This window comes from Talpa occidentalis, unplaced genomic scaffold (assembly GCF_014898055.3).
Source record: "Talpa occidentalis isolate TD23 unplaced genomic scaffold, MPIMG_talOcc4v2.1 talOcc4.10, whole genome shotgun sequence".
NCBI lineage: Eukaryota > Metazoa > Chordata > Mammalia > Eulipotyphla > Talpidae > Talpa > Talpa occidentalis.
Window position 1 is genome coordinate 96,202,356 of NW_023600993.1, and position 25,493 is coordinate 96,227,848.

The window sequence follows — 25,493 nt, forward strand, 5'->3', positions numbered from 1 at the left end:
CTATCCTGTTTCTTCTCAGCTTCTGTTCCCTTCTCCCTAATTTAGACCATACCACTCTGTGACTCAGTTTACTCTTTTTTTCTCCAAAGACTCTGAGATCTTTAAAGGCAGGAAGTAGGTCTTTATCTTTTGTTGCCTCAAGACTAGGACCTGGCTCCTGACATGCACTTCAAAGATTTGTTGACAAACACCTGGTCTCTGCCCTGGGGAATTTAGTTGTAAGTATCTATGTAAACTTGTAAGCCAACAGACTATAAACTTCTGATGGCTAGGTGGCCTTCCCATCTGAATTCCCTCAGCTCAAGCCATGCCAGAGGAAGGGTGAAGAAAGCGGTGGGAAACTAAATGAGGCACACAGCCATCCATGTTATTTACTCCACAGCTTTCCCTAAGTCCGAATTTTGCCTGAGATTCTCCAGGACCAGGACATGAACCAGGGTTTCTAAATCAGTAACGACCTCATTCTTTTTGGGCCAGTGATTGGCTAAGGGGTGAGCATGTGACCCATATCTGGCCAATGAAATTAGAGGCTGTCTACCAGGTGTTACCCGGGACAGGTTTTCCTACCTGGGGAGACAGTGGTTTAGGACTTCAAAAAAAGCCTCTCCCCAATTCCACCCCCCTCCACCACCACTACCCTTCTCAGCTCTGGGTAGTCATTTTGTAACTCTGAGGCAATAAGCACACTTAAGAAAAGCCAACATGCTCAGTAGGGCAAGGGGGGAGGGGTGAAATGCAATTGACTTGAGTCACTGAATCAAACTCTGGAATTGCCGACTTCTGAGCTTCATATTAATAAACAACAAATGTCATGGTGACTTAAGCCACTGTTTATATTTTTTTGTTCAGTTGCTTACAGATGAATATATCCTAAGTGATATATCACACAAGTACACTTGTGGCAAGTCGTATTCCAAAAAAGCCCTGAATAGTATTTTGGGTCTTCTGCTTTCTTCCAGAACATTGCCACTCCCCATCAACAGATGGAGCCTAAGTCTGCTCTCCTTGGAACTAATTGGCCCTTGGGACACCCTCAACAGTGGAAATGACTTTATGACCCTGTCATTATAAGGCGCTGTAGTTTCCTCTTGGCTTTCCCTCAGGAATATACTTTAGAACCTGACCTTTTTTTTTGTGAGGAGACGCAAGAAAAATGGGGCAGTCAGCACCAAATGAGCTCTCAGTTAACAGCCACTACCAATTTGTCAGCCAAGTGAGGGGTGAATTTTGTACAGAGATCCATCCAAATGCTGATTGACCTGATTGACACCATGGAGTAAAGATGAACCTTCCCTGCTGAGCTAGATTCAAATTGTAGATTTTTGAGAGAGAGAAAAAAGATCCTGGCTTTATGCTGCTAAATTTTGGGTGTGATTTCTTAGACAGTAATCGATAACTGGAATTCCCTTCCCACCATGCTTCCCATACATGCCAGGGTTGATAAAAGCAGGATTGAAGGCATATATGGGAGAGAGAATTTGGTGGTGGTGGGGAGTGTTGGGTATTATTTAATGAAGTTAAAAACTAAGCCCCCACTCCTGCCCAGCATGCAAGTTTGGGAAGCTTGAATAGATAAGGGAATCCAGTAAGTATACCATGGGAACTAGGCCGTAAGACCAAACGCCATGACCAGAAAAACCAGCTCAGCCCCAGGACCAGAAACAGGGCAGTTCAAAGAACAGCAATAGCAGGCTTAGGACTTGAATATAAAAGGGACGTGGTGATATTAAGAGTTCAGAGGCTGCAGGAGAATGGTAGCTGAAACTAAGTCAGGCCTGTCTAGGAGTTGAAGATGAATTCAATGCTCGGTACTTGATCAGAGGCAAAAAAGATAGAAAAGGAGCATCTCTCTTACTTCCTCTATTGCTGGCTGAGACCAGACAGAAGTCAGGCATGGGAAACTGGGAAGTGGGTCTGCAGGGTCAGTCTCCTATCCAAGATTTCTTAGGCATGAGATCAAAAGTGTCATGTATAAAGAAAAAAATTGATAAATTGGACTTCATAAAAATAAAGAATGTTTACTCTTCAAATGACAAGAGAAGAAAAAGACAAGCTCCAGAACATGTTTGTAAGTCACACATCTGATAAAGTATTTCATCCAGAATATTACGAAACTCTAAAATTTGATAATGAGAAAGCAACCCAATTTTATTTTATTTTTTTAAAGATTTATTTATTTATACAAGAACCGGGGTACAGGCCAGATGCACGGGAGGGTGAGAGGATTCACCAGGGACAGAGTGGGGAACAGAACATGCAGACTGACGAAATACACTGCTGAGGGGAGCAATGGGCGCTACAGGAGAGGTCTGCCGCGCCATGTGAGACCCTCTGTGGCCAGCCGGGATTGAACCAGTGCTGCAGAGGCTGTGGACAGCTTCACAGCGCTGCACTCAACCACCTGCACCACCAGGGGAGGCCCACAACCCAATTTTAAAAAGGGTAAAAGACTTGAATAAACAGATACTTCATAAAGGAAAATATACAAATCACAAGCACATAAAAAGTTCAATGTCATTTCCCATTAGGTAAATGCAAATTTAAAAACCACAATGAGATACCCCTGCATGCCTATTGGAATATCTAAAATGACAAAGATGGATCATACCACCATAGGAGAGGATGAAAATCCTCTGGAACTCATACATTGTTGGTTGAAATGTTAAATGGTACGATCACCTTGAAAAACATTCCTTACCTGCATATTTACTCAAAAGAAATGAAGCCTGTATGTCTGTCCATACAAAGATTTGTATGAAAATGATCATAGTTATTTGAAACCAAATAACCAAAAAAAAAAAAACTGGAAAATGATTACTGTTTTAAATTACACTTTGGGATGGTTTGTTACTCAGTGATAGCTAATAGATACACCTAACAAACTTCTAGTTATTTTTTTGTATCTTTACTTAGCCCATATCCTATCTGGCTCTGGCTACATCTATCTCATCAACTACTTCACTCATCCTTATTTGCTCTGCTCCAAACATGCTAATTCCTTGATGTTCTTTCAATACAAGCCTTTGCCCTGCCTGTTCCTTCTGCCTCAAGTATTCTTTGTACATTAACATGGGCCTCCCTGGTAGCACAAGGTGTTAAGTCTCAGCACTCTGAAGCTATTTGCAGCAAGAATTCAATCCCTGACCAGAGAGCTAGCCAACATGGCGCAGCAGACCTCTCCTGTCTAGCTGGCTGCTCCCCTCAGCAGTGTATTTCAGTCAGCCCTGCTCTGCTCCCCACTGTCTCTAGAGAATCCTCTCCTCTGCACGTCTGGCATGTCCCCCAGCTCTTGTATATATAAATAAATAAAATAAATCTTAAAAAAAATTAGCATGACTTACCCTCTAACTTCAGACAATTCTAGTTTTTTTTACTGTCTTTCTTGTTTGTTTTATTGCTTTTACCCTTGAATGTAAGATCCATGAGCACAGAAACTTCAATCTGTTTTGCTCATTGCTTGGCACTTATCATGGGGCTTTGCCCAGACCAGATATATTCCATAAACATTTGTTGAAAGAAAGACTGACTATTCCAGCTTTTTCAGTTTTCCTGATCCTACTAGGCTTGGTTAGATTTTCAGAAGAAAAATTCAGTGCGTAGCAGGGTGTGAACGTGATAAAGTCAGAGGTAGGGTGTGATCTGGGAGCAGTACAGGAAAAGGGATTTCAGAGGACAGAAAATTGACATCTTGCATGGGGGACCCATGATGTCTTCCTGAAATCTGAAGAAATTCTTATCTTCACTTCATTAGGGCTGTACAGATTTCCAATAGGGCAAAGAGAAAAAAAAAACATGGATTTTGTGGACCAAAAAAGAAAATTCTACACATTGCTTTGCTAGAAATGTTTGCTCTGTTCTGACAAGACTGCCTGAGAGGCTGAAGTCAGCAGAATAAAGGCTTTTTTTTTCTGCTGTGAAGAACCCTGTGGCAAAAAGCAAAGGAAACATCTGAAAAGTCCAGTCCGAGTCTACCCCTGTCAAGTTTATGAGCAGCTGAAAGTAGAAGCATGACTGTCCCCTCACATCTACAGGGGCAGTTTCTAGGATAAAACAATCAAATAACCTTTGGCCTCTACACAGATAACGCTGGCTTAGTCGACTTTGTAAAGTTAAGAGTTCACTTTGAAGTTATTATTTCTTATCTTAAACAGACTGTGTGAGAAACTAACCTCCTTTAGGTTAATGGAAAATGTTAGAAATTAACTAGATGTCATCTTTTCTAAATAACAATTATGTATATTTTCTGTACATGTAACTTACCTATATAAACTGAGGCCAAACCTATAAAGGTGGATCAATCACTAAGAGAAATCTGTTGACTGTTCCCTGGGTCCTCTGTTTGGCTCTGAATAACTTCTTTAATAACTTTTCCGTTAAACCTTGAATTCACTTCTCAGTGGTGTTTATTTCAGTCAACAATTTTGTGGTATCAGGGAGTTCTTGATTAAAATCTTTGCTCTCACTAGCTGTGGGTATGTGTCAGCTTCCTCACCATATACTGGGGCTAATTCTGACCTCCTAGGGCTGTTTTGAGGATTAAGAAATAATCTAGGATTGTGCCTGCTACATAATATATTCTCAGTAATTGTATTCCTCCTGTGTCAGGAGAATGGTTCCATTACCCCATTTTTAGTATATTCCACATCTGGATGTCTGAAAGGTGGTTGTCAGGTACTAAGTTTCCTAGATGGCATTCCTTTGGGGGAATCAGGATAATTAAAAATAGTGAGAAGTTGCTCTGGGTGTTTTCTCCTGTAATGTTCACCATGGTTGAGTTGTGTAGAAACTGCCATTTTCCTAACATTTCTTGATGGTAGTGGCATCGCCATTCTGAATGGCAGTAGCTTCAACTGGAGAGGAAAGGAAGCCATAGTGCTCATGCCCAAGAGGGACCTCCAGTGGTTGCTAAGTTTGGGGGTGCATGCACGAATCAGAAGGACCTGGGCTTATGAGGCAAATCTGTACTTTTGGTTATTTGATCGTCACCTCTTTACCTTATGAGAATAACAGCCCTGTATTTATCTTACAGAGTTAAGAGTATTAAATGAGTTACTATTAGTAGAGCATTGGGACTTGGTAAGTACTGTTTGTCAAATAATTAATATATAAAATTGGGGATACTATTACAGGCTTGATGTGAGGATTAAATGAGATACTATATGAAAGCAAGCACATGGTAAGACCTTAATAAGTACTACCAATTTTCACATCCGCAAACTGACTTAAGGTGAAGCTGCTAGACTGATGTTTTGTGATATGCAACGTATACTCGGTCCAGTCTCTATCTGGAACAAGTATCCAACCAGGTAAACCGGTAGAAGCCCACAAGTACATCCCTGGAGCAGAGCTTCCCAGAAACCGCATAATCCTTGCTTTAAGAGCAGACAATTCTGGGGCCTCCCTGGTGGCGCAAGGGGTTAAGCACCGCACTATGAAGCAAACCTCAGCCTCTGCAGCATGAGTTCGATCCCCGATCCCCAACCGCCAAGGCGAAACCACATGGTGAAGCAGGCCTCTCCTGTCTCGCCCTCTGCTCCCCTCGGCAGTGTATTTAAGTCTGCCTGTTCTGTTCCCCACTCTGTCTCTGGTGGATCCTCTCACCCCCTGCATCTCTGGCCTGTACCCCAGCTCTCGTTTGCATAAATAAATCTTAAAAAAAATAGTTCTCATCAAGCCTCAGTAGCTCCGTCTGGAGAATGACAGGCCCGGGCCGAGGCAGAGGTGAGTTCCCGGCCGGGGGACGGAGTGCACTGGGCAGACAGTCTCGAGGAGGCGGCAGCGCAGAACGTCTGGAGACGGGGCGAGAACACCCCGGGGAGGCACCGCCGGCGCCTTGAGGTTCCGGGTCCGCGCCCTAGCGCGCCACGTGACCCAGGCCGCGCGCCACGTGACCCGGGCCTGGCACGGCGGCCCCGCCCCACTCCCCGCACTTCGCTTCCGGTAGGGGCGGAAAGCGGAAGTGTGGGAGGTCGGCGGGGCGGGCTCGGGGAGGTCCCGGGGGTGGATGGAGCCGTGAGCGGTTCTGGGCGGCTGCTGGCAGCGCCATGGAGACTGTGCAGCTGAGAAACCCGCCGCGCCGGTGAGGGGCCCCTGGATGAGAAGAAGGGAGTTGGGGAGGGAAGGGCGGGAAGCGGCGAAGGGGAGACACCAGTGTGGGAGCCCCCCGAGAGGAACCTGCTGGGCGTGGCGACCCGGTAGCTGGGGCACCTGCTGAGTGGGGGACCTCCTGCGGGTGGGGGTCGGCTGGGGGTAAACGCGTGTTTGGCTAGGGAGAGCACTTGCTCTGGGGGGGACATCCTCAGGGGAGAGGGGGACTGCTGAAGGGAGCAGCTGCTGAGGAACGGGGACAAGTTAGGGGGAGCCTCTGTGGGGGCGGGTGTCTCTGGGGAAAGGTGCGCCTAGCAAGGACTCACTCAGGTAGGGGGGGGGGGTTTGCTGAAAAGCACGGGATGAATGGGTCGGGAACAATCAGAGAGGAGGGCTGAGTGGACTTTCAAAGAGAGGGAGTCCCACTTGAGGGGTGCAGCGGGGGAAGGATCTGTTGAGGTGTAAAAGCTTTGCACCTAAGGTTGAAGGTGTGCCATGAAAGATCTAGCAAGGGCAGGGTTAATGGAGCATAACATTTGGGAAGATGTCCATGATGTGACCCCACTCTAGGATGATGACTGCCGCCTTCATTCCTCACGTCCTGTGTCCTCCATAATTTTCGAACAGCCTCTTCAGTCCTTCAAAACCCGTCACTGGGGAGTCGATAAGGAAATAAGAGGAAATTGAGATCCAGAAGAGTTGACATACAGCCTCACCTATTTTCTTCCTTGCGCTAGGTCTGGGTCACTAGGGGGTGGGTCCAGGCCAACCTGAGTCTGGGTCAGCCTGTGCTGGTTTTAGGCCATGATTGTTTTGAGAGTATCAACGCCAGATCTTCTTGGTACCTAGAGTTGCTTTAAGTCAGAATCAGAGAGGTGGCTGATCCTAGAAAGTCTGAATTCTTGGGTTGATTGCAGTTATCTCATTGATTTGCTCTTTGGGCACCCAGGTCTTATGCCATGTTGTCCCATCTGAGATGAGGAGCCTAGCACACTCATCTTAAGTCAGTTTGCAGAGTAAAAACAAAGTAGAGTAGAGGCTGAAGGAGTTATGCTCTGAGGTGTGCGTCCTTAGCTTGTTTCCCAGACTCTTCCTGCAGCGATGAGTGCTAAAGTAGGAGGCATTCATTGTGTGGGAGTTTGGGGCACTAGAGAGGTGAAGGGAAGGGATTGGCAGCCTGGAATGCACACTTGGGGGTTATTTGAAGTGCATAAACATTGCAGAAGACAAATAGCTGGTTGGGATGGACTCATGATTCATTCACCCTATAGTAGTGAGCTGAGATGGAAAAATAATGGTTGTTACACTTTCATGGCCCTTACTGGGTGCCAGGCAGTTCTCAATGCTTTCATGTCTCTTGTTGAGCCATAGGAACTGGTGTTCGACCATGTTAGCTATAAAAATGGCAGTTTCATATGCTTCAACTTATTGACTCATTTGATCACCATCACAGTCCTTAAGAGGTGGTGCTTATCTCCACACCTATGTTTTACATGGACAAAACCAGGCACAGAGAGGTTAGTGATTTGTTGGAGGTCTCATAGTAAATGCCAGATCTGAGATTTTAATCCTAGTAGTCTGGTCCAAAGTTCATTCTCTTAACTGCCTCTCTCTGATGTCTCTCTGGAAGTACCCCTTGGCACAGGTCCTATGTTTGTTAGCAGATATTTGCTATAGCATTATAGTGATCCAATTATGCATGTACATTTCTTTCTGTATATTTCATGTATATTTCTTTCTGAAGTATGTTCATTCTTTCTTTGAGGCCTTGGTTTAATGGGAAAGAGGATTAGGAATCTACGCTTTGTTTCTACTTTTGCTTTGTTTTGTGTGATCTTGGGCAAAGAAGTAAAACCTTTTTGCTTTTTGTTTAGCATGTTCATTCCTGTACCTTTTGGATTTTAAAAATTACTAAAATGTAAGGATGAGCATTATAGGACTGAGCTCCTGAATGACTGGTGCATTCTGCTCATCATAGCTAGTGAACTGCCTAATTTGCAGCAAATTGACTTTAGTCATTTGTATTAGTTTGTTAGGACTGCTGTAACAAGGCTCTTCAGACAGGGTGACTTAAACTACAGAGATTTATTTATGCGCAGTTCTAGAGGTTAGATCAAGCTGTCCTGGGGGGGTTGTTTCTTTTGAGGCCTCTCTTCTTGGCTTGTAGATGCCTCGCTTCTCTATACCTTCACGTGTTCGTGCCTCTGTACCTAATGTGTGAATAAAAAGAAACAAGAGTTTTAAGATGGGAAAGAGAGACTTGAGAACTAGCCATATCTGTGAGTAACTACTTCATAAACACCCTTATTTGTATTTGGAAAGATGAAGTTGTCTTTTCAGAGATTCAGAGGACATGCATTTCCAACAAGGGATAGCAACCCCAACACAGGAAATGCTCTTTGTGTTCAGAAGTTGGGACATTTGTGTATGACTATGTGAATGACGATACATTGAAGTTGATGATGTACATCGGAGTTTATGATTTTAAAGTGAGCTGCCATTAGATGATGACAGTGTGATGGAAGGTGTGAGTGCTTTTCTGGGCTGCTGGGTGTCCACGGGGCCACCTGACTTAGAGCACAGCACCCACCAGTTCATGGTCCATGGAGGACCTGTGGGCCAAGCCTCTTTATGAACAAACAATGAAACTACCTGCTACGAGGAAGTCCCAGCAGAGAGCTGAATCATCAATTGGCCTGTTTTGGGTGTAGTACTTCTTTCATGAAGACTCATGGGATGCAATATCATGAAAAATCCCAGTATTTTCCATAGAAATCTTCTTTGTTGACAATCCAGTAATCCTTTATAGGGGTAAATTCTGTTTTAGTTGGAAAACTCACAGAGATTGACTATAAAGTTTTAGAGTCCCATCATTCCATCCATTAATCCTTTCAGCAAGTATTTGTTGACCACCTCTGGGTTCTCAGGTTCCAGAAAGAGCCCTTTAGTTTTGACCAAAACTAGACAGAAGCCACTTAGATTCTGAGCGGTCACATAAAGTGTGTCAAAGTACTATCGCAGTCTCGCAGCTGTCCCTCATGGCAGTGGCAGCTTCCTTTGTTAGGCTACAGTCTCTGTAGTAGTTGAAATGGTGAGTTTTGCTTTTTGTAAACCCCAAGGTCAACCCTTCCAAGGAACACATCTGATCTTCCTTTATATAAGCTGTTTATAAAACTTTAATTATACTTGAGAAATGAGGTATTGTCTATTGTTTATACAGATCTCAATTCAGTGCTTCACAAAGAAACCCTGATTTATGAGATGTTTATTCTAACTTCTGAGTTCAGAGAAATTTCACCTTTCAAATTTAGGGGTTTCACTTCATCCCTTTTTATTTTTAAGCTGGGAGTTTTTATGATGTCACTGGAATTTACTTTTTAGGACTTTCTGATTTTCAAAGGTCAGTGTTTTGGCAGTTGTTGACTTGGAGCAATTCTCTAGGCTTTGATATATATAAAATTCTGTAAGCTTGACCTTTTAAGGTCAGCATTTATTGGTAAATACATGTAATGTGGTCAGGGGTGTTTATTCTTCATCTTCTCATTTTGCTGTTTTTTCTAGGAAGGTACACATTTGAGTGTGTGTATTTTTCTTAATTCAGCTTTTTTCCTGGTAAAAATAGGTATTGTCCAGATTGTTTAAACCTTTTTTTCCTAAGAAGTCTCCAGTGTGACTTCCATATTTTACCATTTCCTGAGCTTGCTTTTCTTTGTTGTCCTTTGTAGCTTCAGGAAGTTATTATGCAGACAATACATACACACAGAAGGAGCAAAGCTCCTTCTTTAAACCTCTTCGTAATTTTCAGAGGTCCCTGAGGTTTTTTTTTTCAATTGCGAATTTATAACCTCCTGTGCTTTTTGATGTTTTTCTGGCAATTGTAAGCAGCCATATATATATACATACACACACACACACACACATACACACATGTGTATTTATGTGTGTATGTGTGTGTGTGTATCTTTGATTGGGGTGCTAGTCACAGGTATGTGACTGCTTCTTGCTGAATCTTTCTGAGACTTTTTGAAACTCCCAGCTGCCTAGTTATTTTTCAACTTTTGGTAACACTCTAAGCACATGCTTTTCACTTTCTGTTTCTATAATCCCTATATAATCATTGTATTTTGACAAATTTACTAAAACCTCACTAATGGAGAGCTGCAGTCTTCTGTCTTCCTTGACCTCCTAAGATCAAGTTTCAATTTATAGTTAGTCTTACAATAAATACCTTTTCTGAAGAGATAGGTATGGCATTTTAATCCATGGAACCTTGAGGTTTAAATGGATTTTAAAGGTTTTATCTAAAGCTGGAATCTACTCTGCAGCATCGGCCACAGGGAGACTCCTTTTCTGTTTAAATTCTTCAATAATGGGGAACTAAGGACTTCTTTCAGGTGCTTTAAGCCATCTTAGAACAGCTTTTATTGCTAGAAAATTCTTGCACCTGTTGAACTGAAATCTGACTCTTGCTAGCTCTCCATGGTGTGAAGGGTGCTCATTAGGGTGCCCCAGTAACACCTCCATAGGATCACCCTTCTCTTCCCTTAGAAATCTCTTAATTTGTGATGTTGTTGTTTATTACTGACGACTTTGTAGAGAAATTTCTAAGATGCTAATTGTAAAATAATGTTTTTTATGTTGCTGGCAAGTAAATTGTATTTTGTGTTTACATTTATTTATGCACAGGCAGCTGAAAAAGTTGGATGAAGATAGTTTAACTAAACAACCAGAAGAAGTGTTTGATGTCTTAGAGAAACTTGGAGAAGGGTAAGTGTACAGAAAATATAGGTAGGCCTGTGGGGTCAGTTTTTTTCTCCCCTAGCACGAGAAGAATATGAACTTTTATCCTGCCGATAATTCACAAACCTAAAGTGGAGAAAGGGTAATATTGCATTTCAGCACTGCTGTCAGTGGAAGTGAAAGGTAAACTTATAGCTTAAGATGCCCTTTTTCTCTTCTGCCTAATCGTCATTATATGCAGATTTAGTGAGTCTGGCTCTTTCTTTTTTTTTTTTTTTTTAACCATTAAGAATGTCTGTTGCCTATGAACCAGAGACACTCTATGGGGGATGGGGGGCAGGAAAGGAGGGATTGGGGTCAAAATAAGGGGGTTGTAATTGTATGGGGAATATAAAAATAAAATTTAAATAAAAAAAGAAAAAGAATGTCTATTGCTTTTTCTCTAGGAAAAGCCATGAGTTGCATGATTTTGTCTATTTGACAGGACTAATTAGTTTATACTTTATTTAAAAAGTTTTTGTTAATTGGTTATATTTGGATTTGCTATTCATAACTTCTGTTCAACATGCAATAATTTTTTTTTCAATAGAAGGCAATGCAATTCAGCATTTTAGTTCCTGCAACTTTATGAAATACAGTAAATAAATCAAGGACTTGTCACTAATAATCAAGTAATAATCTGGAGGGGAAAGCTTCCAGAATAGTTAATTGTCTTGATAATGGTTTAGCACTTGTGTAATTAATTTTCATGGTCTTGAGATGTCTGCATTAGTTTCAGGCATCATGCCTTATGTGGCAGTAACCAAAGCAGGAAGGGCAGTGGCAGGTAAAAATGGGCTTTCTATTGTGCTTCTCCCTTATCTGGGAGGAAAGTCTTTCCCAGAAACCCTTTAGCAGAATTTCCCTCAAGTTTCACTGTCCAGAACTGGGTCATACACTTACTACTAGTTCACTCACAAAGGGGAATATGAAAACTCTGACTGACATGGTGCAGCAGACCTCTCCTGACTCGCCTGCTGCTCCCCTCAGCAGTGTACTTTGGTCAATCTGCCTGTTCTGTTCCCCACTCTGTCTCTGGTGAATCCTCTCACTCCCTACACCTCTGGCCTGCACTCCAGCTTTTGTATGCATAAATAAATAAATCTTTAAAAAAAAAAAACAGCTTAAAAAAAACCTGTGACTGATTTGGCCCTCTGGCCTTTGTCCCCTGGGACAGGTATTTGCAACATTAATAAATCAAGGAAGAAGGGGAAGTGCTTGGGTTTTCTATACATCGTCAGTGGTCTTCGTTCTCTGGCAAAAAAAGTTCATATGACATTTAAGAATTACTACACTAGTTTTGCAGCTGTAAGAGATTCTCATTGAACAACAATTTTTTTAATGTGTTATGCATAGATAAATATGTGTATTTATAGAATGTTTTATGTTACTTTCACATTTAAACAGTGTTTGAGCTTGAACACTCAGCTGCTTTGATATATTAAGGGGCATTGCCATGCTGATTTTTTTTCACCAAGACAGTATGAAGAAACAGGTGTGTTTGGGAAATATGAAAGACAACCTTCATATTATCTCACTAACAGCCTTGCAGGTTTCCAGTAGAATATAATCTATGTAAGATGATAATGGTATTTCATTTGACCATCACAACTGTCCTGTAAAGAAATTCGTATTGTTATTTTACACATGAGAACATTGAGACATAGCAAGGTTAACAATATCTCCCTAAATGATAGATGGTGGTAGGACTCATTCTAGGTCTCTGGATTCTAAATCTAGTGTTCTTGTCTACTAAAATTGAAGGGAGGGCCTCCCCTGGTGGTGCAGTGGTTGAGCGCTGGGTTGCGAGGCTGCCCGCAGGCTCTGCAGCGTCAGCCCGATCCCTGGCCACCGGCAAGGGTCCCACAAAAAATAAATATATAAAATAAAATTGAAGGGAAACAAGCGTTTCATTTATTTTGATAATAAACTTTTAAGGGAAGATGAAGTAAAATACAAAGAATTTGTGATTGTTCTATTCACTGACACAAGTATTTAAGGATTCTTAGATTTTTTAATTAATTTCCATATTTTTAGTATTACTGTAAGAGGAGCAAGGGCTGAGACACCTCAGGGTACTAGAGCAAATGCAGGAAAACAAAGACCTTTCTTCTCTATTAAACTCCAGTACAGATGTGGAGAGAGCAAAGCTTCGTATTAAGACACATCTGGATTTAAATCCAGGATTTGATTAATCCACTTATGTGACCTTGGGCAAGTCATGGAATCTCTCTGAGTCTTTTCACATTTACCTGTAACATTGGGCTAATCACATCTTCTTTTTTGGTAAAGATGAACTGAGATGCTACAGTTTCTAGCAGACATCAGGCACGCAATGCATGGTGGCTATTATAATTATTCTTTTTTTTAATATTATTTTATTTTATTTTTTAAGGTTTATTTATTTATTTATATAAGCAGTGGGTACAGTCAGAAGCACGGGAGGGTGAGAGAATTCACCAGAGCCAGAGCAGAGAGCAGAACAGGCAGACTGATGAAATACACTGTTGAGGGGAGCAGCGGGTGGCAGGAGAGGTCTGCGCGCCATGTGGGACCCTCACCTGGTGGCCGGGGATCGAACCGGCGCTGCAGAGGCCGCGGGCAGATTCGCAACCCAGCGCTCAACCACTGTGCCACCGGGGAGGCCCTATTATAATTATTCTTATTTCATATTAGCACATTCAGTCAAGTTGTAATGTGAAATCTTTAACATGCCATTTTATGGTAGTTCTCTTAGTGACAGTTTTTCCCCCAAAGTATTTTAGCTATCTCACTTTTGCAAGCGTAGCGAAGTGTATATGTATCATAGAAATTAGAACTTTTTTTTACCACTGTTTAATCTCTTGACTTGCACCGACTTTATAAATGTTCTCCTTTCCCCAATTATAGGTCCTATGGCAGTGTATATAAAGCTATTCATAAAGAGACCGGTCAGATTGTTGCTATTAAGCAAGTTCCTGTGGAATCAGACCTGCAGGAAATAATCAAAGAAATCTCCATAATGCAGCAATGTGACAGGTAAAGACGTGGTATTTCTCTCTCTCTTTTTTTACATTCCTTCTTTATTGATTGAATTTTTTTTTTTTTTTTTGTGGGACCCTCGCCAGTGGCTGCAGATCAAACTGGCGCTGCAGAGGCTGCGGGCAGCCTCGCAACCCAGCGCTCAACCGCTGTGCCACCAGGGGAGGCCCGATTGAATTATTTTTTTTTTTACAATTTTTTAATTTATCTCTTTTATATCATTGTGTATTCCCCATAAAATTCCCACCACCAGTTCATCCATGAATCATCACCATAGCCTTTGTGTTTTTCCCTCCCCTGTTTTGAGCCCTTTTCGTCCCCCTCCCTCCCAGACTGTCTCTTATTTATGGTTCCTGTGGTATTTCTTTGATGAGAACATGGTTTTGGATTTACTGTGATTATGGAGTTTTAGCACTTAGAGATGCATTTACTAAGGTAGTTTGCAGAAGGGAGAGTTTGGTGGTATCCCTCTGCATCTTCCAGAAAAAAATATGATGAAAAAGTTTGTGTTTCAGCTTATAGTTTCTGTTTCTGCACTGTTGGGTTTTTTTTTTTTTTCCTTCAGTAAGCCCTTTTCAAAACTAGGAAGAGGCTAAGAGGCAGAAGGTGGTGCTGTTTTTTTCTTCTTTGATAATTATCTCTTTTACTTCCTACTGAGAAACATTTTGGCAAAGATAGCTGAGAAGAGATGATTCAAATGCTATTAGTTTTGGGAACCTTATAGTATCAGGTAAAATGGTAAAAAAAGAATATTTACCTATTACTGTCCATCCTTTACATAAAAAAAAAATTTAAGCTACGAGTAGTTAAGTATTTTATTTTTGAGGAACTAAGATTTGTCAAACCCTGTCAAGCAGGAAGTTAGGCCAACAGGCAACCGCAGAAAAGCACGTGGTTTGCTCTGAAATTTCATGACAACCGGGTTGGTCATTGTAATGGAGCAGGTTTCCCCACGACTTTTAGAATTGAGAGAAATACAAACTTAGGGGCAATGCCAGCTCTTGGGAACTGAAAGGGGCTTGAGAAAGTCTTGCACTCGGCTGCATCCGTCTGTCTGAAGCCTACCTGCTCAGCATCTTAATTTAGTGCTACCTGTTTGTAAAACCTCGGTGTTGGGACAAGGGAGGCTCCCTACTAGGACATCTACCCAGGAGCCCTCACACTTCACATACTTGTGAATGCAGCCTTTCTAGTCTCTCATGCACCCTTTTATTCTTTCTTTTATTCTTTACTCCCTTGCGGTTCCTCTCTTCTAGATAAAAGTGTTTCTTGATTGGGTTTCTTGATTGAATTGTCCAGAGTAAGTAAAGTAGCAGTGTTCCTCTTTCTTCTCTCTCAGATACATTATGGGAGCCATTGGGACCTTGACACTTTTGATAGACGGTGCAAGAGCTGTCTTCCAAACACGGCATAGAATGTCTGTGATAATAAGAGATCTCATGAGAAGCGTACTCTGTGCTAAGCACTGTAAGGAGCACAGAGAAGTATAGGGTAGGGTTCTTACTCTCTGGGAGTTTATAGATTGTTTGGACCGGTCAGGCTTATATATTTACAGGAGAATCTAGTTGACAATACGATTATATAGAACACATGCCAATGTGAGTGCCTGACTTTTACATTCTATCATACTTGTCTTATAGAGGGAGTACAGGAAATGCTATAGGAATTCAGGGAACAGCAAATGTGGTGGTGATTGTACCTGAAGAGAGTTATTTATCTATTTCTTCATTAATAATTATTGTGTATCTCTGTGTTTTCTTTATTCCTGCTGTCCTTGTCATTGAGTGAAGGGACATTTGAAATTCTGACAGTAAATGAAGCCCAGTTGGTTTTAGCATTTTTAGTTATTATTCAATATTATTTAGCCCTGATAACAATTAGTCCTGATAACAGTCTGTCATGTTAAAGCTGGTGGCTCTCAGATCATTTCATTTTAATGGGATGTTTGACTTTTCTTTGAAATTTCTTGTTTGGTAGCTCTCTTTAAGCTTGAGACCTCAAGCTCCCTGTCCCTAAGTATCTTTTCTTTATAATAACTTGTAGTATAATTCTTTTCCTTATTGCAAAATATATGTGACTTCATGGAAAAAAGCAAATAAAGTATTATCATGGACTCATGGTTATTCCATTATATGAACATCTCTTTATTTCTTAAAGTTTCTAATGTTGAACAGTTAAGTGGTATCTGAATTTTCCCTTTTATAAATTATCTATAATTTTTTTAGGTGAATTGTAAACTTGGAAAGGCTAGGGTTAAAGGACCCACACATTTTTTGTACTTTTATTTATTGGCCTCCAGAAAAGCTTTATTATTTTACTTCCTTACCAGGACAGTGTCTGTTTTATCTTAAATATGAATAATTGATTTTTTGAGCTAACAGATTAATTTTCATGTATTTAACAGCATGCATTAAGAAAGATTTTGAAGACTGTTCCACTAATTTGTGTTCACTCTCATTCTAGTCCTCACGTCGTCAAATATTATGGCAGTTATTTTAAGAACACAGACTTGTGGATTGTGATGGAATACTGTGGGGCTGGTTCTGTGTCTGATATCATTCGATTACGGAACAAAACTGTAAGTTTGCCTTCTAAAATGGTGGCTGAGCGTGTCTTCTTTTCTCTGGCCTTTTATTCCTGTGCACTTTTGTACTTCCTCACCTCCAGAGATGACTCAAAGTTCCTCCTTTCCATGGTCTTCTGTTTTCCTTATTTCCTAAATGTCACAGTTTTGACACCAAATCTATGTAGTGATATTTAGCATTCTTGGTTTATTTTTCACTGGGGAAAAATGAGTACCAAATATAGTTAGACAATGAATTTTATTTTTTCTGAGTTTTTTTTTTTAATTTATAAATTGGATCATTCTTGCTCTGTATTTTTTTTCTTTTAAAATTGTGGTGAAATGGGCCTCCCCTGGTGGCGCAGCGGTTGAGCGCTGGGCTGCGAGGCTGCCCGCAGCCTCTGCAGCGCTGGTTCGCTCCCCGGCTGTTCCCCAGCTGCTCCCCGGCCACTGGAGGAGGGTCCCACATGGCGCGCAGACCTCTCCTGCCGCCCGCTGCTCCCCTCAGCAGTGTGCTTCGGTCCTTCTGCCTGCTCTGCTCCCCGCTTTGGCTCTGGTGAGTTCTGTCACCCTCCCGCGCTTCTGACTGTACCCAGTGCTTGTATAAATAAATAAAATAAAATAATAAAAATTTAAAAAAAAAATAAAATTGTGGTGAAATACACATGAAATACACCATCTTCTTGATTTTCTTTTTTTTTTTTTAAAGATTTATTTATTTATTTATACAAGCACTGGGTACAGTCAGAAGCACGGGAGGGTGAGAGAATTCACCAGAGCCAGAGCTGGTAATAGAACAGGCAGACTGACAAATACACTGCTGAGGGGAGTAGCGGGCGCGGCAGGAGAGGTCTGTTGCGCCATGTGGTTTGAACCAGCACTGCAGAGGCTGTGGGCAGCTTCACAGCCCAGCGCTCAACTGCTGTGCCACCAGGGGAGGCCAACCATCTTCTTGATTTTCAAGTATACTGGTCAGTAGCACTAAATACATCCCCATTGTCAACAACTTTACCACCATCCATCTCCAGAACTTTTTCATCATCCCAAACTGGAACTCTATACTCGTTAAAAGACTAACTTGGGGCTTCCCTGGTGGTGCAAGGGCTTAAGTCTCAGCACTATGAAGCTATCAGCAACCACTTCAGCATGAGTTGGATCCCCAGCTATGGAGCTGACCAACATGGTGCAACAGACCTCTCCTGCCTTGCCTGCTGCTCCCTCAGCAGTGTATTTCAGTAGATCTGCCTGTTCTGCTCCCCACTCTGTCTCTGGTGAATCATCTCACCCCCTGCACCTTTGGCCTACACCCCAGCTCTTGTATGCATAAGTAAAATAAGTCTTTAAAAAAATAAATAAAATCCTAACTCCTATTTTCCCGTCCCTCTAGTCTCTGGCAACACCATTCCACCCTCTTTCTCTGCGTCCATGTACACTGTAGATGTTTTCAGGATACAAGTTCACCACTCTTCAAATGTATGTTATCATACCATGCCCACCCCCAAAACGTCCTCACCTCTTTCAGCTCCCCCTCTGGAGCCTCACTTTCAAGAGTGGTTTTGGTTTTGTTCCTTAAACAATGAATTTTAAACATTTAAATTTAGGTTTGGTTTTCTCCTACTCATGGTGTTCGTAGGGTAGCTTCCCTGATGGCCTATTAGAAATAATCTCTGTGAAAGATGATTTTCTCTTCTGTGATGGCTAGGATAAAATCTAGCAATCATGAGTTCTAGTTCAGATTCTTTTTTTAAAAAAAGATTTATTTTTATTTATGCATACAAGAACTGGGATGTAGGCCAGAGGTGGGAGGTGTGTGTGACAAGATTCACCAGAGACAGAGTGGGGAGCACAACAGGCAGATGGACTGAAATACACTGCTGAGGGGAGCAGCGGGCGAGTCAGGAGAGGTCTGCTGCGCCATGTGGGTAGCTCCCTGGCCAGCCAGGGATTGAACTCGTGCTGCAGTGGCTACAGATAGCTTCACAGGTAGTATCTTAACCCCTTGTGCCACCAGGGAGGCCCTAGTTCAGATTCATTTGTTTGAACTCTTCATTTAGTAAATGTATCTAGAATAATGTGTACTGAAAATATAACATCGTTTTCTAGACAAGAGATCTAGTAGTGGATAAGGTAATGATCCTGCTGTCATGGTAGTGCATTTTCTGGTAGAGAAACAAAAAAGGAAATCAGTGGTAACTAGAAAAGAAATATCAGATAGTGATAATTGTTTTCAAGGTAAATTGTTTTGAAGGTAAAATGAGGGTAAACTGATAGCAATAGGTGGGGATACTTCAGAATGACTGGTTGAGAAATATCACTTGGGGAAGTAAACCTTGGAAGACAAGGGCTCTCACATTTTTTTTTTTTTTAGGGTAAAGCCCTCATTTTATTGAGGGGCTTCAAGTGAGGGAAGAAGGGATGGGGGACTAGATCCAATGTCCTTGGATGGGTGGGCCTCTCCCCAGCTTCCCAGTCATAGAAAGGGAGCTCAGACTTCTAAAAGAACATTCTGGTTAGAGGAATAACCAGTGCAAAGACCCTGAGGCTGGAATGAGTTTGGCATCTTCCAATGCTGGAAAGAGGCCACTGTGACTGGAGGGGAGAAGGGAGGTGTAGGAGATGAGTTTAGAAAGGTGAGCGGGCTAGATTATGTTGGTATTGCAGGCCACGGTAATGAGTTTGACTCTTCGTCCAGGTACAGGAGAACTATTGCTGGGTTCTAAGCCAAGACAGTGAATCTTCTGGTTTACATTTTAATGTAAATATACATTTAAATTAGCCTTTAGCAATTGTTTTAATAAGGAAAATAGGAATAGTAATACCTATGTTAAGTATTTGCAAAGCTGTAAGTAACAATTTGAATATATGAAAGTACATTGTGAATCATGAAGTGATATACAAACTCTAAGGTGGGGTGTTCTAAAAGTCAGTTACAACTTTTTTATCATCTGTATTACTTACTGTGTTCTTTTCTTAATTTACATTATTCAGAGTTACTATGTTTGCCTAGTCAAATAGCAAGTTCTTTAGGATTAATATCATAGCATAAGATATATTTATAAGTCCCAAAGCTTGAATAATTTATTAAATTAAAAATTGGTTTACAGATCTTTTTACATGCAGCATTAAGGTATTTTTTTCAGGTCTTTTGAAACCAAACAAAAATAATTTTTTTAAAAAAGATTTATTTATTTATACAAGAACCAGGGTACAGGCCAGATGCGCAGGATGGTGAGAGGATTCACCAGAGACAGAGTAGGGAATAGAACAGGCAGACTGACTGAAATACACTGCTGAGGGGAGCAGTGGGCGAGACAGGAGAGGTCTGCCCTGCCATGTGGGTTGCTCTGAGACCGTTGGGGATCAAACCAGCATTGCAGAGGCTGCGGACAGCTTCACAGTGCAGCGCTCAACTGCCTGTGCCACCAGGGAGGCCCCAAACAAAAATAATTTTGATGGTGCTTTTGATGTTTTTTTGCTATTTTAATATTAGTTGATTATGTAATTTTTGATACTAAGTACTGATTTCTAATCATTACACATTAATTTGACAAATATTTTAACTCTGTGACACCCTTTGGGATAGTCGTCAGCCATATGTGGTTATTAAAAATATAATATGTGCCTATTCTTTATTGAGAAACGCTATAAATGAGTCAAGTACATACTAGATTTTGAATATTTATTACAAAAAAAGTGAAAATTTACGCTAATCAATGTTGGAATGATAATATTTTAGATAAATATTATGCGTAAGTAAAATAGACTTTCAAAATTAATTTTTCTTTTTTTAAACGTGGCTGCTGGAAAATTAAAAGTTGTATTTGTGGTTTACATTCCATTGCTATTGGGCAGTGCTACCCTGAGAGATTAGTTCAGCTGGTGAAAATAAGGAGTCAGTGAGCCAGCCATGAGCTTTGTGCTCTTCAGCCACAAAAAGACACCCTAAACTCTAGCTTGCTGCTTTGTAAATGGTATTGGTTGAATTCTATAATTTATTTGTTGTGTGATTTTTTTTTGCACAAATTACTTCACTTGTCTAGCTTCAGCTTTATTACCTATTAAATGCGGGTGACTATTACTGTACCTGCTTCATCTGATTGTTTTAAGAATTAAGCAAGAGGGCCTCCCCGGTGGCGCAGCGGTTGAGCGCTGGGTTGCGAAGCTGCCCGCGGCCTCTGTAGCGCCGGCTGGATCCCCGGCTGCTCCCCGGCCACCGGAGGAGGGTCCCACATGGCGCACAGACCTCTCCTGCCACCCGCTGCTCCCCTCAGCAGTGTACTTTGGTCCTTCTGCCTGCTCTGCTCCCCGCTCTGGCTCTGGTGAATTCTCTCACCCTCCTGCGCTTCTGACTGTACCCAGTGCTTGTATGCATGTATATATCAATCAATCAATAAATAAATCTTAAAAAAAAAAAAAAAGAATTAAGCAAGATAATAAAATAGTGCCTAAAGTAGATTAAATAATTAGTAACATTAGCTATTTTAATATTGGTAGCATAGTACCTGGTTTGTAATTATTCCTTATTAAGTATTTGTTGATTGACTGATAGTGTAGTAGGTGTTGGACATGTGTATTCTTTTTTTTTTTTTAAAGATTTATTTTATTTATTTATGCATACAAGAGCTGGGGTGCAGGCCAGAGGTGCAGGATGTGTTTGAGTGTACTGAAGTACACTGCTGAGGGGAGCAGTGGATGAGACAGGCGAGGTCTGCTTTGCCGTGTGGGTTGCTCCCTGGCTGTGGATTGAATTCATGCTGCAGTGGCTGCTGATAGCTTCATAGGTTGCATCTTAACCCCTTGCTCCACCAGCGAGGCCCTGGACATGCGTATTCTTTCATGTCTGATATCATTTGATTTTCATGAGTCTTGAAGAAAGGCGATAGTTCTGTTTTATAGATTGAGAAACTGAGACTAAGAGGAATTTGATAAGTTGCTTAAGTCACGTAGGTAGAATGTAGAGCCAAGAGTAAAAGGAAGGTCTTTCTAATCCCAAAACAATTTTTTTTTTGAGAAATAGTTTTTTTTTGTTCCTCCTCTTCTTCCTCATCATGTTCATTTTCCTCTTCCACCTTTTCCCTGGCAGTTTTAGTGGCACCCTTTGCACCATTCAACTTTCCTTTCCACTGAGCGTCAGCGACATCCTTCTTGTACTCCAGCTTTGCGCCTTGCTGCCGGGGCTGCTTTTCGTTGTCGTGTCATTTATTCCACACCTTCCCAGCTTCTCTGCCACGACTCGGAGAAAGAGCTGCCAGGGTTCATGGATTTCACCTTGGGGTAGAATTCTGAACAGAGCAGGAAGAATCCAGGCCGTGGCTATTTAGGGGCACTAGGGTCCTTCTTGCCTCCTTTAGCTGGTCTGTAGTTCTTCATTGCCTGTTTTTCTGCTTTTGCCATCTTACCGCATTTAGACTCCTCTTTCCCAATGTGTCCTCCGCCTCTCCAAGCGCTTCTTGGGAAAATCTGCAAGATCGACAGGGACCTCCGGGTTTTTCTATATTCCTCTTTGTATGTCCGCACAGAGAAGGTGTGAGCAGACATTTTGCCCTTTGGTCCCCTTTAGGCATCCTGATTGTTTGCTAGTCCAGAGCCCGTGCTTTTTGCTGTGTAGCATACTGCCTTCTAAAGGTCATGGGTTTTCAAAAGGGGAACAGGTTGAGAGTTTGTGGATTGAGTTTGTTTAGGACTGGGGTTGAATCCTCACACAGTTAGTGTTGGACGAATCAGGAGTTTTATGTCAGTCTCCAGCTTTCTTGTGCTCATTTGTTTATCACGCAACAGATATTTTTCCGCACCAGCTGTGTGCCAGGTGGCTTTCTTGGTACAAGGGATACAATAGAAAACAAATCAAGGAGATTTTTAAATGGAGCTTGTATTTCTGAAAGGGAAGATACACATCAGTAGATACACAAATAACGTATAATATGTCCGATGGTGTTAATGCTGGCTGCAGTGTCCAGTCAGGGAGGGTAAAGGGACAGAGACGATCTTTTTGAGTTTCTGATAAGGTGATATATAGGCCGAGACACTGAAGTAAGGGAGCAAGTTGTCCAGAAGTCTGAATGAAAGCTATTGTAGACAGACTAGGTGACTTTTCAAAGACCCAGAGTGGGAGTGTGCTTCCTGTGTTTGAGCAACAGCAAAGAAGCTCATAGATTGAGCAAGGTAGAAAGTGGTAGAAGATGAAGGTAGCTGGAGGCTAGATCATGTGAGGCCGTGGTGAGGACTGGCTTTCATTTTGAGTGACTCAGGAAGCTGTTGGAGGGTTTTGAGTACTTCCGGCTTACATTTTAAAAGAGTTGTTATGGCTGTGTGTGGAAAATACGCAGAAGCAGTGCGACCAGCCAGGAGATTATTAGAATAGTTCAGGCAGGACTTGGTGGTGGCAGATCAGGGAGATTTCAGAGGATGTAGTTGGATGTAATTTGAAGACAGAGAAGAACCAAGGATGACCGCAGGTTTTTGACCAAAGCAACTGGAAGAATGAAGCTGTCTTTTACTGGGAGAGAGCAGACTATGGGAAGAATAAAGAAGGTTGGCTGAGTGGGTGGGTAAGGAGAAGGGTAGGCTGGTTGTAGGAATAAACAATTTGATTTTGACATGTCGTGCTTATTAGGTGTTCATTTGCAGATGCTGTATGGGCACATATATGCATCTGATGTTTGGGGAGCGACCTCAGCTGGAACTATAACTTGGGGAGTAGTCAGCACCGATGCTGCAGGGGGCCTTGTTGCCCCAGCCAGATAGGATACTGACAAGCAGCAAAGAGAAAGGGCCTCACACCGTGGGGCTGAAGATCTGGCATCCTTTGCTTTTTTTCTTGGTCATAGAGAGAGAAAAATTTATTAGAGAGTATATTGGGCAGTGGATTATGCGTGCCAGCAGACTGTAGGTGGCTGGCGCGAAAAATTACCTGTTTAGAAATTAGTTATTAAACAATTTGGCCCACTTGACAATGGGAGACAATTTATTGTACATATCTGACAAGCAAACCAGCACAACTATTATAGTAAGTCCTTTTGCTGTTTTAGAAGTTCCTTTTTATTTAGAAGTTTCTTAGGAAAGTTTTTAAATGAAGTTAACTGTGTTAAGAAGTTTCTAGGTAGAAAAGGTTCTGAAAGCTGAAAAGCAGCTGGTCTCCGGCTGAAGGCCATATGAATAGAATAGTCTTTTGATGCTTAGACTTTAGCTGATAGGGATGTACTGGTGGCTATCCACTGTCTCAGGTATTTATCTAGCTGAAATAATAAGTTTTAGTGTAAGGTTTGGTTTTTTATCTATTAACTTTGAAGGCTGCCGTCTAGCTGAAACCTGTAGGAGCCAGTAGTCCATGGGAATAAAATACTCGGATTGTCTCTGCTTTACACATGATAAATGCATTTTTTTTTCTGATTACTAAAAATGAATAAATAAAGACCTGCCGAGTCTCTCGGCAGAATAGACTTGCACCTCATCCAGTGTCAGTGTCTCCTCACTACCTCATCCCCTTCCCCTCGGTCCTTTACGCCACACCTAGGCCGTCTTTTCTTTTCAAGGACTTCTGACCCGACATTTTGCCGAAAGCTGGTCTGCGGCCCATCACCAATGCAATTTTCATGTTGAATAAGATCATATGTTCTAGGAAAGGGTTTGGGCCTAATATTCGCCCCCCCCCATCTTTCTTGTGCTGATATAAACTGATAGAATTTTACTTTTTTTTTCAGTTAACAGAAGATGAAATAGCTACGATATTACAGTCAACACTTAAGGGACTAGAATATCTTCATTTTATGAGAAAAATACACCGAGATATCAAGGCTGGGAATATTTTGCTAAATACAGAAGGGCATGCAAAACTTGCAGATTTTGGAGTAGCAGGTCAACTTACAGTAAGTAAAAGTATTACTTGTATTGGTAATTTTCAGCTCTGCCTTGAGAAGGAATTCCTTTTATTTATTTAATTTCAAACTCTACTTTATTTAATTGTCTTAGTAAAACATTACAAAACAAACCAATAGGTTACAAAAGAGCTGGTAAGTTATTTTACCTCCTTTTCTAGAATTTGGTCACATGGCTTAACTTTGATAAAAGTAAAAGCTAAAACAAGAAATGATAAATTTTTACATCCTGTTGATCTGCATCATATTTTTAAAAGGAAGATAAATGAAATCTAAATTGTTTTCCTTGAGTAAAACACAGCGTTTCCTCATTCAGCCTCTAGGTAGAGTTGACGGTTACATCACTGAAAACACTCTTTGTTTGGCCCTAATGTAGTCTCCAGTCTCGTGATTCCCTTCCTACCTCACTAGTGCAAGACAATGAAAACTTTTTTTTTTTTTTTTCAAAATAGGAAGTCTAGAATTGCTAATGTGATAAAATGCATAAGTACATAGGAAATGGATATAGATAAACAGAAACAGTTCTGGACAGATTTATTGCTAAAATTTACAGCAACATTGTATATCAATTTTGTCAAGGTAATAGTATATCCATCTGTCTATCTATATACATGGTAATTGAGTATATATATATATATATATATATATATAAATAAATAAAATTCATTTGAACTGGTGTTACAGTTTTTTTTAAAAATCTGCCTTGATGTTCAAAAGAATCAGAAATTAATTCAACATTGTGATTAATTCAGTAATTCAATGCGATTCAATATTTGTCCACATTTATCATCCTTCAAAAGATTTTGTTGCTGTTAATGCACAGTTAAACAGTGCCAAGCTAAATTATGTTCTTAATAAGGAAATCAGATTGAAAACTAAATCCTTCTGGTACTGTATAAAAAAATAAAATATTAAAATTGATAATATTAGTGCTTATTAATATAATAAACTGGATGATTACTCAATAATTATTTATATATTACTGCTGTCATGCTGCCTTCATAGAATTTTTACCCCCCTTTAAAATTATAATCCAGTATTTCAGTATATTCACAAAAGCCACTCTAGTGGATTTTATCTGTGGTTTTGCTTCTGGAGGTTTCATTTTCTGCAGTTTTGATTACCCACTGTCAGCTGAGGTCCGAAAATATGAGTATAAGATAATTTTG

At 41.1% G+C, this 25,493-nt stretch overlaps 1 protein-coding gene and 1 pseudogene across 2 annotated transcripts in view; one reads left to right on the forward strand and one right to left on the reverse strand.

The window, feature by feature from the left end:
• The first annotated feature begins 5,980 nt into the window (after positions 1–5,980).
• STK4 (serine/threonine kinase 4) overlaps positions 5,981–25,493 on the forward strand; it is an 85,707-nt gene continuing 66,194 nt past the window's right edge. Inside the window, exons 1-5 of one of the 2 annotated variants that reach the window (XR_008552777.1) lie at positions 5,981–6,079; positions 10,774–10,854; positions 13,756–13,884; positions 16,351–16,465; positions 24,151–24,315. Coding sequence is in view for 1 of the 2 variants with exons in the window: in XM_037499338.2 (XP_037355235.1) it covers positions 6,045–6,079; positions 10,774–10,854; positions 13,756–13,884; positions 16,351–16,465; positions 24,151–24,315 (525 nt within the window). In the remaining variant the exon portion in view is untranslated. The remainder of the gene's footprint in view (positions 6,080–10,773; positions 10,855–13,755; positions 13,885–16,350; positions 16,466–24,150; positions 24,316–25,493) is intronic. The other variant, XM_037499338.2, reaches the window with a different exon arrangement.
• Positions 21,385–23,999, reverse strand: LOC119237541 (high mobility group protein B3-like; annotated as a pseudogene).